At 44.2% G+C, this 17,549-nt stretch overlaps 1 protein-coding gene across 1 annotated transcript in view; it reads left to right on the plus strand.

The window, feature by feature from the left end:
• The first annotated feature begins 1,451 nt into the window (after nt 1–1,451).
• ARIH1 (ariadne RBR E3 ubiquitin protein ligase 1) overlaps nt 1,452–17,549 on the plus strand; it is a 132,705-nt gene continuing 116,607 nt past the window's right edge. Inside the window, exon 1 of the mRNA XM_069765623.1 lies at nt 1,452–2,593. Coding sequence (XP_069621724.1) covers nt 2,309–2,593 — 285 coding nt within the window. The 5' untranslated portion in view covers nt 1,452–2,308. The remainder of the gene's footprint in view (nt 2,594–17,549) is intronic.

A 17,549-nucleotide genomic window follows, 5' to 3' on the forward strand; every position in this document is an offset into this window, starting at 1 on the left:
GGCAACAAAATTAATAAAGGGGATGGGAGAACTACAATACCCAGATAGATTAGCGAAATTAGGATTATTTAGTCTAGAAAAAAGACGACTGAGGGGCGATCTAATAACCATGTATAAGTATATAAGGGGACAATACAAATATCTCGCTGAGGATCTGTTTATACCAAGGAAGGTGACGGGCACAAGGGGGCATTCTTTGCGTCCGGAGGAGAGAAGGTTTTTCCACCAACATAGAAGAGGATTCTTTACTGTTAGGGCAGTGAGAATCTGGAATTGCTTGCCTGAGGAGGTGGTGATGGCGAACTCAGTCGAGGGGTTCAAGAGAGGCCTGGATGTCTTCCTGGAGCAGAACAATATTGTATCATACAATTATTAGGTTCTGTAGGACGTAGATCTGGGGATTTATTATGATGGAATATAGGCTGAACTGGATGGACAAATGTCTTTTTTCGGCCTTACTAACTATGTTACTATAGAAATGACCAAGTATTCCTGCTGATGGAAGTAAATTTATAAGATGCAAAGGGCAGCATGGTGGCTCAGTGGTTAGCACAGCAGCCTTGCAGCTCTGGGGTCTTGGGCTCAAATCCCACCAAGGACAACATCTGCAAGTTTATATGTTCTCCCGATATTTGCGTGAGTTTCCTCCGGGTTCTCCAGTTTCCTCCCACATTCCAAAGACATACTGATAGGGAATATAGATTGTGAGCCCCAATGGGGACAGGGATGATAATGTTTGTAACGCGCTGCGGAATATGATAATCCCACATAAGCACAATAAGTATAATAAATTAGAAACTTATACAAAACCAGCCACATGGGATAAAATATAGTTAGATGACCTGCCGCCTGGTACAAGCATTCCCACGGGTCGTTTCGCTAGTATGGTAGCTTCATCAGGGGTAATGCGGTGTGGTGTCATATAACGGGTAATGAAAGTTAATTTTCATTACCCTTTACATATAGTTTTTGGTATATTCATTTACTGTTTGTTTTTAAATTATTTGTCAGTGTTGTTCCATTTTTCTCAATAATCTTCCCATGATTTCTTCCGTGTGTTATTTGCTGTGCACCAGTTACACTTTTCCTCTCTTCTCCATCTTTCTCTTTTGTGCAGCAGAGTAGCCCCCTGACTTCATTGCTGCTGTGCCCACCGTCCTCTGTTTCTTTCCTCAGCGATAGTAACTCCATTGCAGGTGAATAATGTTTTTTTCCTCACGCTTTTACCATTTTTCTATTTAGTCGAGTTTAGAAGCGGCACTAACTTTGGTGCCCCCTCATTTATGCCACCTTTAATATGGCACACTATGCACTGAGGGGAATCTCGCCCCATACACACCACTGCCACAACCAAAACGGCTCCGACCCCACACAAAGCTGCTCTACCGCTCTCCTTCCACATCCAAGATGGCGGACTGACTCCGCCGGAAACTCGACGCGGTCGCTCAGGTGGTGATGCGCTAACGTGCCCGTGCGTGACACTACCGCCCCTTTGTTGGCTCAGCGACGGGGAGCTGTTCGGTGTCTCCAGGAGACCGGAACCAGGGGAGGGGGGGTTGTCCGTTAGTTGGAGAGTGAGAGGGTCTGAAACGGCGCGGCTTCTCGGCTCGTTGGAGGAGCGGACTCTTTTCCCCGGGAGCGCGCGCTAACCGGAACGGGAGCGCGCACAGGGAAGGGGCGGCGATAGAGGGGCCTGAGGCCTGTCTGCCTCGGACACACCGGAGACCCCGTGTGTGTGTAGCTGCGGTGAGAAGGCCCCGTATAGAGGAGGGAGCCGGGTCCGGGCTCAGCACTCGGCTCCGTCCGCTGCCCGGCCAGTTCCTGTGTGACTCGCTGAGGGCATTCCTCTCACTACAGTAGGTGCAGCCTATAGGCTGCCACATGTCATGGTAGTCCCCGTCCCATGCCGGTGCCACCGGGGCTGCTAGAAGTCACCTCAGGCTGATGAGTGCTCGCTATGTGACTGCTCCATATACTGAGTGATACAGAAGGGTTAACTATGGTTTAGTTATTGTTTATTTTAATAACATCTATTCTGCCGCTGAGATATTTACTAATAGGTAGTAAAAGCCATCGTCCCCGTGTACCGCCAGCATCGCAGCCCCTATAAGCCACCGTGCTCTGCCCATAGACAGACCAGCGAGTGCCGACGTTCGGGACGGTTTGAGGAAAAACTTTGGATCCAGTAATTCCACCAAAATTTTGCGTTGTCCGCTTCCGTACTGTCTCCTCTGACAGGGCAGCCTGTCTAGCCGATACCCAGCGTTGGTTTGTAGTCGTTGTTTATCTCGTTCCTACAACTGGGAACATGGACTCGGACGAAGGCTACAATTATGAATTCGATGAAGAGTGTAGTGAAGACAGCGCTGCCGACGAGCCTGAAGATGAGCTAGAACTGGCCGATGTGGAGCTGGTGGAACACGAACATGGCGGCACCGAAAGAGCCGGAATAGGGGGAGAAGGAGGTGGAGGTGTTCTCGGGCCTGGTCATGGAGGGGAGGAAGATGACGACTACAGATACGAGGTCCTCACCGCTGAGCAGATCTTACAGCACATGGTAGAATGCATCCGCGAAGTTAATGAAGTCATCCAGGTATTTCCTACAACATGTCAGGGATGTCAAATGTGGGCTTAAGGTGTGTGTATGTATGTATGTGTGTGTGCGCACGCACGCGCAAGGGTAGCCCGGGAGCCAGTCAGCAAACCTAATTTTGCTAATACCTAAGGCTGCATTCACATAATTTCCGGCAGGGGTTCTAGATGTGCTTTACAGTAAGAATATCACTGTCTTCAGTGTCGTTCTTGCTGTTAAAAATCCATAATCTGGAAGAAAACCAGGCAGAGTCTGTTACAGGACACTAAAGTCCATCAGAATCCATTGAAATGTGGATCCAGCTTTGCTATCATGGCTCTTATATCAGGAGAAGCCAGAACACTTAGGTGACCAGAATATTTCTTTTGGGCTGTTCGCTATTGATGCCCATTAACGTGATATCAAAATTGGCTCCACGAGTGGTCTTGTGTGTGTTCAGAAGGGGGCTGAATTCACCAAATGCCTACTGTCTCTTTTTATAACTGGGATAAAGGTTTTATGATTTTTGCTGTGGTTTCTTCTGTATAGTTATCAGCAGTGCATTTCATTAATACATTGGTAGCACTATTACATACAAATGTTTACTGCTACTACCAGGCAACAGCTGCCAAGGCAAACAGGATCATGGGGTGCATTAAAAGAGGTCTGGATACACATGATGAGAGCATTATACTGCCTCTGTACAAATCCCTAGTTAGACCGCACATGGAGTACTGTGTCCAGTTTTGGGCACCGGTGCTCAGGAAGGATATAATGGAACTAGAGAGAGTACAAAGGAGGGCAACAAAATTAATAAAGGGGATGGGAGAACTACAATACCCAGATAGATTAGCGAAATTAGGATTATTTAGTCTAGAAAAAAGACGACTGAGGGGCGATCTAATAACCATGTATAAGTATATAAGGGGACAATACAAATATCTCGCTGAGGATTTGTTTATACCAAGGAAGGTGACGGGCACAAGGGGGCATTCTTTGCGTCTGGAGGAGAAAAGGTTTTTCCACCAACATAGAAGAGGATTCTTTACTGTTAGGGCAGTGAGAATCTGGAATTGCTTGCCTGAGGAGGTGGTGATGGCGAACTCAGTCGAGGGGTTCAAGAGAGGCCTGGATGTCTTCCTGGAGCATAACAATATTGTATCATACAATTATTAGGTTCTGTAGAAGGACGTAGATCTGGGGATTTATTATGATGGAATATAGGCTGAACTGGATGGACAAATGTCTTTTTTCGGCCTTACTAACTATGTTACTAGCCCCTCAGTAGTCTGGTGTCCTGAGTATCCTTTTACTAAACAGCATAAAATACACTTTCGGCACAAATTGTTGAGCATGTCCTAAAATGCTTTTAGGTAAGACAAACTGATGTAGCTATGCATCATCTTGGGGGCTGGGTACCTGAGAAATGTACCGTATGATTCCTGCTGCTCTACATCTTAGATGCCTGTTAGTATCAACCGCTGTATCTAAGGTGTTTTGGTACATTACAACATTGTAGGGTAGCAGTAGACTGACAGACGGATGGATGGCGCTCCTTCTCTCAGGATGCTTTCACACTGACTTCAGGCACCCGTTTGTTGGCTTGCGTCCAAACCCCCTGTCAAAACGGGATTCGGGCATATGAGCCGTCTGGGCCATAGAGTGTAAAGGTGTCCACAGAGTGAACGTGTGCTCTGTCGTGCATCATTTTTCGACATGTGCACCTACTAGAGATGGACATCCATATGCAGTCTACTACGTCTGGGAGTACGCTTCTAGTAGGCATACATGCCCGAGAATGATTCACGAAAGCGCACACGTTTGCTCTGCCTTCACCATTATAGTCTATGGCTTTGTTGGCACATAGGCCTGAATCTCGTTTTGCGGGGGGGTTTGGACGTAAGCCCCTACGGGACCAATGAACCGGTTCCAGAACGCAGTGTGAAAGCACCCTAAGAGGTACCCCAGTGTACTGTACACATTTTCCTTTTAGGTCACGCCAGTGGAACAGCCTGATAGTTTGCCTGTCAATGTTATGGAATGCTACAGGTCCTTCTCAAAAAATTAGCATATAGTGTTAAATTTCATTATTTACCATAATGTAATGATTACAATTAAACTTTCATATATTATAGATTCATTATCCACCAACTGAAATTTGTCAGGTCTTTTATTGTTTTAACCCTCCGTCACATACAATATTCGGACTAACGAGTTCACATATAATGTGCCTGTCAGGCGCCTGCTGGAAAAATACCTATAATATCTAATGTTTGCAATTTCAGTGCTCTAAAAGTGATCAGTGACCTTCATAGGGATGTAATAAAAGAGACTACACATAATCAGTTGCAAAAAAAAACATTTACTTAACATAAAACTAATAACTATGAAATACAAACTTTTCAAAACTCCCGCCAAATAGTCCCCAGTTCGACTCTCTCAAAAAAATGTACAAAGAAAATTTTTGAACACAAACTTAATTTTAAGGTACCTTAAGTACTATTAAAAACATATTCAATCAGAAGTAGATGCTGAGGTTTCCCCAGAAAAGTCACACTTGCAGAGCAAATAGCAAGAATTACACACCATTTTTGCATGTGTCAGGCAAATTGCTTTATGACATTTGAGACATTCATAATTTGAAAGCCTTCTGGTTCCGCTTTCCGTTTGGCAGGTGGTGCATCTCCTTCTTTTGTGAGGTGGTGCAGATGGTGACTTTTCACCATCATCTTCTGGGCGGAACCTTTTGAGCTGAACTTGAAGGCGAGAGGGGATACCGATTGTTTTCATGCTTCTCCTGCGTAGCTCTCCAAGTACTAGTTCATGGGCCAATTTTTTCAGATACAATCGTCTACGGAGTGGTTCAAGCTTGTTTTCAAGATAAATTACTTGTGAATTTATACCACCCAAATTCAACATAGCAAAAAATATGACCATTGGCCAGCGTTTGATGTTTCTGCTGACGTTGAAAGTGGAGCACATCTGATCTGCTGTATCCACACCCCCTTTGGTGGCATTGTAAAATGTAATTATCTCCGGTTTTTTTTCTGCCCCAGTCCCAGGATCGATGGCAGCATCATCATGAAGTGTTGATAGAAGAAGTACGATTTTTTTGGCATGTGGTACATAGGAAACTAAAGCCTTTCCATTATGGAATGCAAACATACTGCTGTACTGTTGTCTCTCTTTCACACTTACAAACTGTGGCGGCAATTCCCTTTTGTTTTTTCTTACAGTTCCCACATATGACAGCTTCTGAATTTTCAGATAATCAATCAGATCACAACTTGTAAACCACTTTCCTCTCCTAAATCCTCATTCAGTGTGAGGTCTCTATCATCTAACAGCATGTTTGTTACTTCCTCAACATCAAGTTGTTTGGATAAATTGTACATTTTCCTCTCCATTTCAGCAGATAATCTGAAGCAAGAGAAGGAATATGTTAGGGAACTACTGTATATGCCTGAGCAGCACACTTTCTTTTATAAAATCTCCCTTATTTCTATGAAATATCCTCACATTTTGTGCTATACATTCATAAAACAAGCTAAATAAACTATTGTGATGAATAAAAACATAAAATACCAACCTTACTGAATGTGACGTATTCACATACAATGAGCCTGAGAGATCTGTGCAGCTATATCCTCTCCCCTGAAGCTCTGAAATCCAACTGTGATATCAGGTTTCACAGACCTTCAAGAGACAGGAGACTACCTGGAGGGAGGGGGTTTCCTCACAATCTGGTGAGGAAGGAGAAATGAAAGTAAAAGAGAAGCGCCTGTCAGATCAGTTGTATGTGACGGAGGGTTAATACTGATGATTTTGGCATACAACTCCTGATAACTCAAAAACCTGTCTCAATAAATTAGCATATTTCACCCATCCAATCAAATAAAAGTGTTTTTTTAATAACAAACAAAAAAAACATCAAATAATAATGTTCAGTTATGCACTCAATACTTGGTCGGGAATCCTTTGGCAGAAATGACTGCTTCAATGCGGCGTGGCATGGAGGCAATCAGCCTGTGACACTGCTGAGATGTTATGGAGGCCCAGGATGTTTCAATAGCGGCCTTAAGCTCATCCAGAGTGTTGGGTCTTGCGTCTCTCAACTTTCTCTTCACAATATCCCACAGATTCTCTATGGGGTTCAGGTCAGGAGAGTTGGCAGGCCAATTGAGCACAGTAATACCATGGTCAGTAAACCATTTACCAGTGGTTTTGGCACTGTGAGCAGGTGCCAGGTCGTGCTGAAAAATGAAATCTTCATCTCCATAAAGCATTTCAGCCGATGGAAGCATGAAGTGCTCCAAAATCTCCTGATAGCTAGCTGCATTGACCCTGCCCTTGATGAAACAGTGGACCAACACCAGCAGCTGACATGGCACCCCACACCATCACTGACTGTGGGTACTTGACACTGGACTTCAGGCATTTTGGCATTTCCTTCTCCCCAGTATTCCTCCAGACTCTGGCACCTTGATTTCCGAATGACATGCAAAATTTGCTTTCATCAGAAAAAAGTACTTGGGACCACTTAGCAACAGTCCAGTGCTGCTTCTCTGTAGCCCAGGTCAGGCGCCTCTGCCGCTGTTTATGGTTCAAAAGTGGCTTTACCTGGGGAATGCGGCACCTGTAGCCCATTTCCTGCACACGCCTGTGCACGGTGGCTCTGGATGTTTCCACACCAGACTCAGTCCACTGCTTCCTCAGGTTCCCCAAGGTCTGGAATCGGTCCTTCTCCACAATCTTCCTCAGGGTCCGGTCTCCTCTTCTCGTTGTACAGCGTTTTCTGCCACATTGTTTCCTTCCAACAGACTTACCATTGAGGTGCCTTGATACAGCACTCTGGGAACAGCCTATTTGTTGAGAAATTTCTTTCTGGGTCTTACCCTCTTGCTTGAGGGTGTCAATGATGGCCTTCTTGACATCTGTCAGGTCGCTAGTCTTACCCATGATGGGGGTTTTGAGTAATGAACCAGGCAGGGAGTTTATAAAAGCCTCGGGTATCTTTTGCATGTGTTTAGAGTTAATTAGTTGATTCAGAAGATTAGGGTAATAGGTCGTTTAGAGAACCTTTTCTTGATATGCTAATTTATTGAGACAGGTTTTTTGGGTTATCAGGAGTTGTATGCCAAAATCATCAGTATTAAAACAATAAAAGACCTGACAAATTTCAGTTGGTGGATAATGAATCTATAATATATGAAAGTTTAATTGTAATCATTACATTATGGTAAATAATGAAATTTAACACTATATGCTAATTTTTTGAGAAGGACCTGTATATATTCAATATTATAATGTGAGCCATCTAGCTTCAAGTTCCCTAGGGGGGAAAAAAGTTACATTGGATTAAGGTTAATAAAGAAAAAAGTCTACCCACCCTCCCCTAAAGTAAAATATTTATTCCTTTTTTTTTCAATAGGTCACTATAAAAATGTGAAGAATTAAGTTAGCTTGTTGTTTTTGCTGCACAGTAAACTGCAAAGTAAGACTTCATTGGTCAATTTGCTGTTTTTTTTTGTTTTGCACATATGCCTTAAGCAGGTACTCGTGCTCATTTGGTCCAACCTGAGCTGTCTGCTGCTGGTCTGTGTTTTGGCTTCAACAGTGACATCGTATTGACAGGTCACATTACCGCTGTAACTAGTCACTGAGCTTAGCGGCTGTGCCAAGCCAGACGTCATGTTTTTGGTTAAATCAGTGATGCGCAATGTCAATGTGATGTCACTTCTGCAGCCAACATACCGAGACTTGAGCAGCGTCGGACAGCTGTCGCTGGACCCAAGGAAGGTGAGTACCTGCTGTGCTTATTTTAGGTATTTTACAGTGTTTTGGGTCCAATTTCCTGGAAGTGGACAAACCCTTTAAAGTGTAGGTACAGTGTAAGGCCGGATTTGCAACACCTTTGTTTTGTGATTCGAGTATGGACCACGATGCATGGAATGGCCGTGTATCTCCTGAAAAGGTCTTCCTTTTAGTAGTTTCTGCAAAATCAAAACATTTACTAATGTATCTTTTAGTGGGTTATGATCGATAATTCAGTCTTCTATATACAACCTGTCGAGGTCCATCACTATTTTCCTACATGTCTTAGTAATCAGCATGAGACTTCTGATCCTCGTGATTGCCTGCAGCAGTCAGGTGGGCTGTTATCGTGACTTCACTATTGCAACCTGTCAACAAAGACTGGGTCAGTGACAGGGAGGCATTTCTAGACTGGGGGAATGTGAGAATAAGTTTACTTTTGACAGCTGCAACCACATGGGGAAAATAAATTATCCAACAACCTTCGTAATATTAAAAGTTCCTGAGGGTAGCAATACTCGTGGCCATATATCATAAATCTGTTATGCCTTACCTATGGGCACTGTCAAAGAAATGACTAAGCAATAACCTGAAATCCACATACTACTACTTTGCATAAAACTTAAAGCCATGAATTATAGGGTTATATCTGTAATATTCAAGATCAATTGCTGATTGCTGCCAATCCCATTTCTGGGACCTCCAGCAATCCTGAGATCGGGGCTCTGAACTGCAAAAGCAAATCTCTTCCGCCCTGTCCTGCATGGAGTGGAGGAGCGCAGGCACCGCTTCCGCTCCATTCATTCTGTATGGGATTGTTGAGCCAAGTGGTCGGCTAGCTCCAGGAGTCCCATAGACCGTAAATGGAGCGGTAGTCCTGCTTTTGCACCTCTATTCAAGATGATGTTGCAGAGCCCCGATATTGTGATCGCTAGGAGTCTGGCTTCTGGGTCACCAAGTTATCCCCTATCTTTTTTCCTCATTCTCCTAAATCCATTCCCAGCCTGTTCTTCTGCCTTTATTTTCTATTCTATAAATCCACTGCATTGTATTGTCATAATGTTACTCTTTGCTAGTCTTCTTATTTAACTGATGTAGCTACTTGGTAGCCAAGTGGTGATGCTTGAGTGGTCTTCATGTACATCTAATGACTACTTGATAGTGACTTCACATGGATAAGAAGGCAGAAAATCAAAATAAGTTATCCTAAAATAAGTCTTCATTGCACTGCTCCTTTTTTTTTTTTTGGTTGGCATTAGATTCTATATGGGTGGTACTATCCTAGCATGCTTTGACCTGGTATGAGCAAACACATAGAGGTGCAGTTGTGTGACTTGGAGTTTGTCATCTCAATAATTTCCATGTCAAGTAAATGATTAACTGACTTTATTCTGTCATGCGCTGTTTCCTTCTGTGTCTGAGATAATCGTGTGACTGTAAAGAATGAATATAGGCATGTTATTCTTGTCTTTAGGCATACTTTTTGGAGGTAGAAGGTATTATTGTGTTGGTATTATCAAGTCAGCAAATTAATGAATTATTTTAGGACTGTTTCACATCACATTCAAGAGATCTGATATCCTATACTGCTTTTGCGATCAATAAGATTACTAGATCCTAGCCTAAGGAGGAAGGTTAAATTTCCCTAACATTTCCATATGTAATGCTTTTCTTCAGTCTGGTTCCACTGGAATTGCAACATTGAGGCTATGTTCACACGTTCCTGATTTCCCTCCTTTTTTTTCAGGACTAAAAACCGCAGCTCTTGGCAGAAAACGCAGGTCCTTTTTTTGGTGCGTTTTTTTGATGCAGTTTTTTGATGCGTTTTTTGATGCAGTTTTCTATGCAGAGTCTGTGTGTTTTCTAGGAAGTTTTTTAGGGTTAAAATGGCTGAAAATATTCTACCCCTAACCCTACCCCTAACCCTATTCTAACCTTAGTGGAAAAAAAAAAATTCTTAATTTTTTTATTGTCCCTACCTATGGCGGTGACAAAGGGGGGGGGGGGGGGTCATTTACTATTTTTTTTTATTTTGATCACTGAGATAGGTTATATCTCAGTGATCAAAATGCATTTTGGAACGAATCTGCCGGCCGGCAGATTCGGCGGGCGCACTGCGCATGCGCCCGCCATTTTGCAAGATGGCGGCGCCCAGGGAGAAGACGGCCGGACGGACACCGGGAGGCCGGGTAAGTATAAGGGGGGGAGATGAGGGCACGGGGGGTGGCATCGGAGCATGGGGGGGTGGGATTGGGGCACGGGGGGGGCAGCCACACTGCAGCGGTTCTGCACCACAAACCGCAGAAAACCCGCAGATATTTTTTTCATCTGCGGGTTTTACTGCGGGTTTGACCTCACAATGGAGGTCTATGGGTGCAGAACCGCTGCAGTTCCGCAAAAAGAAGTGACATGGTACTTCTTTTTTACCGCGGCTATTCAGCTCGGCTTTTTTCGCGATTTTCCGCAATGTGGGCACAGCAGTTCCTGTTTTCCATAGGGTACATTGTAATGTACCCTGCATGGAAAACAGCTGTGGACCCGCAGCGGGAAAATCGCGGCGATTCCGCATTAAAAAAAGGATGGTGTGAACATGGCCTTAGAATGCAAAAGCAAAACAAGTTCATAAATAGAAGACGGGGTCTCAATGACTTGTGAACCGGAAAAAAGATGAAACAACCCCTACAAATTTACTTTTAATAATATATTAAAACTGAAAAGTCTTAAAATGCAAATTGTTAAAAGACCTATAGGAGTGTAGTCAATGCGTGTCACTCAGGGTAATTCCATTGTTGGTCTATAAATATCAGGTTAGGCAAGGTATAAGGGAAACTATAATTTGCCCTGCATAGTTGCGGAGGTCCTTTTTTAGCTACCTCAACTGTAATGAGTTGGGCCTTTTCTTTACCCATGAGATTGGGGAAGAAGGGATTGCGTTCTTGGATGTTTAAATCTCCAAGAAGAAAGCTGGATCCCTAAAAACTTCATTCTTTTGGAAGCCTATGGCTGCCAATAGCCTAGACTGCTCAATTGAGAGAGCTACCATCCACCCCCATTCAAGAGAGGCATTCCTTAACCCCTTCCCGACCTTTGACGCACCGTATGCGTCATGAAAACCTGTGCCAATCCGACCTGTGACGCAGCATATGCGTCATGGTCGGATTGCGCTCCTGCAGGCCGGGTGAAAGGGTTAACTGTAATTTCACCCGGTCTGCAGGGAAAGGGGGAGTTGTACTTGAGCCCAGGGGGGCTTCACCCCCCGTGGCTACGATCACTCTGATTGGCTGTTGAAAGTGATGTTTCACTTTCAATCAGAGCGATAGTAATATTTCACCAATGAAAATTGGTGAAATATTACAATCCAGCCATGGCCGATGCTGCAATAGCATCAGCCATGGCTGGAGATCGCGATCTGCCCCACCCCCCACCCCCACCACCACTGATCTCCTCCAATCCGTCCTCAGTCCTGTCATCTGGTGTCCTCCGCTCCCCTCCGTCCTCCTGTCGGCTCCCCCCGCAGTCCAATCCCCCCCCCCCCCACTGTCCGATCCACCCCCATCATACTTACCGACCTCCTGTGTCCCTCCCGGTGTCCGTCCGTCTGTTCCATGGGCGCCGCCATCTTCCAAAATGGCGGGCGCATGCGCAGTGCGCCTGCCGAATCTGCCGGCAGATTCGTTACAGGTATATTTTGATCGCTGTGATAGGTTCTAAATAAACCCCTCCTTTACCACCCCCATAGGTAGGGACAATAATAAAAAAAAGAAAATATATATATTTTTTGCCCCACTAGGGTTGGTTCACACTGCGTCTAAGCAGTCCGTTAGACGGTCTACGTTACACCGCGGCATAAACGCGGTGTAACGTAGTCCGTTATGGCCGCCATTGACAGCAATGTCGGACGCATCGCTAGCGCACGCCCACAATGGGCGTGCGCTAGGGATGCGCTGTCATTGAGTGACGGACCCGGAGACGCGGGCTGCAGCGTTTCCGGGTCCGTCACTGCTAGCGCAGATAGAGCTAGCAGATGCTCTATCTGCGCTAGTGCGATGCAAACGTCGGCACTTGCGCTAGCAGCAGCCCGTTAGCGTATGTGCTAAATGGGCTGCTGCTAGCGCAGTGTGAACCTGGCCTTAGGGTTACGGCTAGAATTAGTTAGCCTAATTCTAACCCTAACCCTAGTTCTATGTGCACACGGTGCGGATTTGGCTGCGGATCTGCAGTGGATTTGGCTGCGGATCCGCAGCGGATTGGCCGCTGCGGATTCGTAGCAGTTTTCCATCAGGTTTACAGTACCATGTAAACCTATGGAAAACCAAATCCGCTGTTTTGTATTTTCCGCAGCATGTCAATTCCTTGTGCGGATTCCGCAGTGTTTTACACCTGTTCCTCAATAGGAATCCACAGGTGAAATCAGCACAAAAAACACTGGAAATCCGTGGTAAATCCGCAGGTAAAACGCAGTGCCTTTTACCTGCGGATTTTTCAAAAATGGTGCGGAAAAATCTCACACGAATCCGCAACGTGGGCACATAGCCTCAGGGTTAGGGTTGGAATTAGGGCTAGGGTTGGAAATAGGGTTAAGATTAGGCTGTGGTTAGGGGTGTGTTGGGGTTAGGGTTGGGATTAGGGTTAGGGGTGTGTTGGGGTTAGGGTTGTGGTTAGGGGTGTGTTGGGGTTAGTGTTGTGATTAGGGTTATGGCTAGAGTTGGGATTAGGGCTAGGGGTGTGTTGGGGTTAGTGTTGGAGTTAGAATTGAGGGGTTTCCACTGTAACGGCACATCAGGGGTCTCCAAACGCAACATGGCGCCACCATTGATTCCAGTCAATCTTGCATTCAAAAAGTCAAATGGTGCTCCCTCCCTTCCGAGCCCCGACGTGCGCCCAAACAGTGGTTTACCCCCACATATGGGGTACCAGCATACTCAGGACAAACTGGGCAACAATTATTGGGGTCCAATTTCTCCTGTTACCCTTGTGAAAATAAAAAAATGCTTGCTAAAACATAATTTTTGAGGAAAGAAAAATGATTTTTTATTTTCACGGCTCTGCGTTGTAAACTTCTGTGAAGCACTTGGGGGTTCAAAGTGCTCACCACATATCTAGATAAGTTCCTTGGGGGTCTAGTTTCCAAAATGGGGTCACATATGGGGAAGCTCCTATGTTTAGGCACACAGGCTCTCCAAACGCAACATGGTGTCCGCTCAAGATTGGAGACAATTTTTCATTGAAAAAGTCAAATGGCGCTCCTTCCCTTCCGAGCCCTGTCGTGCGGGTATCCGTGTACTCAGGACAAATTGTACAATAACTTTTGGTGTCCAGTTTCTCTTTTTACCCTTGGGAAAATAAAAAAATTGTTGCTAAAACATCATTTTTGTGACTAAAAAGTTAAATGTTCATTTTTTTCTTCATTGTTGCTTGTGCTGCTGTGAAGCACGTGAAGGGTTAATAAACTTCTTGAATGTGGTTTTGAGTACCTTGAGGGGTGCAGTTTTTACAATGGTGTCACTTTTTGGTATTTTTAGCCATATAGACCCCTCAAACTAATGTTATTTATGAACTATTTTGTGTCACATAACTCTCTCGTTTAACAGAATAAAAATTCAAAATTTTAAAATTGCAAAATTTTCTAAATTTTAGCCAAATTTCCATTTTTTTCACAAATGAACGCAAAAATTATCGACCTAAATTTACCACTAACATAAAGCCCAATATGTCACGAAAAAACAGTCTCAGAACCGCTAGGATTCGTTGAAGCGTTCCTGAGTTATTATGAAAAGAAGAAGAATAATATGCGGCACTCACCCCGGTAAAGCTGTGAAGATCGTGAACTTTATTGAAGAAAAAATATAATATATCCGTCAGGACATCAGGTCAGGTATGAGGGTGCGGTATGGGAGCACGGACGACGGCCGTTTCGCACTCACAGGTGCTTCGACGGGTCCGAATGGTAGATTACAGCACGTCATTTCCTCTTAAAGGATTTCTGACGTGTATACATAATTAGAAACATACATATAACTCCATCAAGTCAGGCAAAGGTTGCTTAAGATTGATCCAGCATATGACGGAAAAACATGATGCTAACCCCGATCTTCTTAGTTTTGCTGGTTTAGAAATTGTATCGTATCCACCGCAGGGAGGTGATCAGAATAGGATTCTTTTACAAAAGGAAGCCAAATGGATCTTAAATGCTAATGCACAGGGGCCGATTGGCTTAAATGACCGGCTAGACATGTCTGTATTTTTATAATACTGTATTTTGATAATACTGTCCAAAGTTTATACTACTGTTGTGATATAATTTGTCTTGCAATAATAATATAGAAAAAAATACCTTGTAGAAAATAATATCAAATAATATCTTATGATATATATGTAAGATTTTCGAAATATCCTTTAGGTATTGTCAGTTTGCATGTAGATTATTATTTTAGTTGTCACATTTATGCACTAATCACAATTATTTAGTTTGTTATATGTATGTTTCTAATTATGTATACACGTCAGAAATCCTTTAAGAGGAAATGACGTGCTGTAATCTACCATTCGGACCCGTCGAAGCACCTGTGAGTGCGAAACGGCCGTCGTCCGTGCTCCCATACCGCACCCTCATACCCGACCTGATGTCCTGACGGATATATTATATTTTTTCTTCAATAAAGTTCACGATCTTCACAGCTTTACCGGGGTGAGTGCCGCATATTATTCTTCTTCTTTTCATAGTTGGACTTCTTGCTAAATGTTTCATATGCTGAGCACCAACGCCCAGAGCATTCGTGACGCCTGACATACAGCAGCCCATTTGGAGTCCTATTTGTGAGACGCGGTGCTGCTCTAGTGCCGTCCTGCTCTCTTTTTGTTAATGTTCCTGAGTTATTACCTCATAAAGGTAATACAAACAAACAGGTATCACTCCAATGATGCACACCACATATAAAAATAAAAAAACAAGATATTGAAAAAACACAAGATTTTATTGAAACACCACATAAAACATAATTAAAAACAACAAGCACAAAGCCCTGTCCATAACAATAAATGCAAGGTACAATAATATGTATAAAGCACAATAAATGTACAAACCTGCAATGCTGTAACCCTGCCTATACCCCAGATAAAGTAAGGACTATATATGGTCAGCTGAAAATACCAAGCTTGCCAGAGAATGTATACCCTGCACCACCCTATACGTAGCGATGGGTACCTGACCCAAAAAGGTGCCTGAATATAAACAGTAACCTATGCGGCTCATGGGACACCTTGGTTTTTGCTCATTACCTCATAAAGGGACACTGGTCAGAATTACAAAAAACGGCCAGGTCATTAAAGGGACACTGTCACCTGAATTTGGAGGGAACAATCTTCAGCCATAGGGGCGGGGTTTTCAGGTGTTTGATTCACCCTTTCCTTACTCGCTGGCTGCATGCTGGCTGCAATATTGGATTGAAGTTCATTCTCTGTCCTCCGTAGTACATGCCTGCACAAGGCAATCTTGCCTTGCGCAGGCGTGTACTATGGAGGACAGAGAATGAACTTCAATCCAATATTGCAGCCAGCGGGTAAGGAAAGGGTGAATCAAACACCCGAAAACCCCGCCCCTATGGCTGAAGATTGTTCCCTCCAAATTCAGGTGACAGTGTCCCTTTTAGGTCAAAATAGGCTGGGTCATGAAGGGGTTAAGGGATTGCTCCTCAGGGTCAGGAGGAAATGTTCCTCTTGGAGAGAATTTTATGCCCAGTCAAGTGATCTAGGAGGAAGATTCTCAGATAGAGGGTATCCGGAAGGCATTATCAAGTTGGCGTACCATTAGGCGATAGGAGTCAATAGATCTTCTGTATTAACTCCCAACATAAATCTGACACGAATTCCCTGTCACCCCATTTTTCGCCTATAATCTGTGGCCACCACCATCAGATGCTGTAGATAAGCCCCCGATGTAACCTGAAAGATTAGAAAAACAAGTTAGATTATACTCACCCATGGGTGGTCCGGTCCAATGGGCGTCGCAGGTCCGGCGCCTCCCATCTTCATGTGATGACGTCCTTTTCCTTGCTTACGGTCATGACACCTGCGCAGGCGTACTTTATCTGTCCTGTTGAGGGCAGCGTAAAGTACTGCAATGCTCAGGCGCCGGGCCTCTCTGACCTTTCCCGGCGCCTGCGCACTGCAGTACTTTGCTCTGCCCTCAACAGGGCAGATAAAGTACTCCTGCGCAGGAGCAGCGACAGGAAGCAAGGAAGAGGACGTCATCACATGAAGATGGGAAGCACTGGACCCGGACCGCGACACCCATCGGACCGCACCGGGACGGCCCCTGGGTGAGTATAATCTAACTTGTTTTTCTTATCGTTCAAATTACATCGGGGGTTTATCTACCGCATTACAGAATGCTGTAGATAAGCCCCTGATGGCGGTGGCTGCAGCTTATAGGCGAAAAATGGGGTGACAGATTCCCTTTAAAAGATATTGGGACATACTAAGAGTTGACCCTGATATCTGTGACTTTATTTCCCCTAAACCTCTGGTGACCTACAGAAGAGGAAAATCGATTAAGGACTATGTTGTACACGGTCACTTTACCCTACCCAAGAAGGAAGGGACTTGGTTGCGAAACATCACTAGGTACCTTCAGGTGTGGCCATTGTAGCTTCTGCCAATATGTCTCACCCTCAAAGAACTCTATAACTGCAACCAACAGGACATATACTCTAGTATGAAGTGCTTTGCAAACTCTCAGAAGTGGTGTATGTCTTCACTTGCACGTGCCCCATGGACTATACGGGAAAAAGTAAACGTGAACTACGTATTGGTGAGCACCTTGGGGATGTGAGACATTGCAGAGATAGACCACTGGCTCGTCATATTAATCTTAAACATGTGGGCGATGTGGTATGTATCACTTTTCGTGTAATTGAGGTTATACAACATCTGTCAGAAAAGGCGATTGGAATAAAAAAAATACTTCAGCGGAAAACACGGTGGATATATTGGATGAAATCGCTTAGCCCCATAGGACTCAACAAGCAGTTGGGCTTCTCAAGCTTCATCTGAATCCACTCTATTTATATTTATTTTGGTCAGTATGATTAGGACTAGTCTTTTGATTAGGCTCGAGATTGGCTGTTGTATGTATAATTGAATCATCTATTATGTTTTTTTATTG

The sequence above is a fragment of the Ranitomeya imitator genome, chromosome 4 (genome assembly GCF_032444005.1).
Source record: "Ranitomeya imitator isolate aRanImi1 chromosome 4, aRanImi1.pri, whole genome shotgun sequence".
In the NCBI taxonomy this organism is placed as follows: Eukaryota; Metazoa; Chordata; class Amphibia; order Anura; family Dendrobatidae; genus Ranitomeya; species Ranitomeya imitator.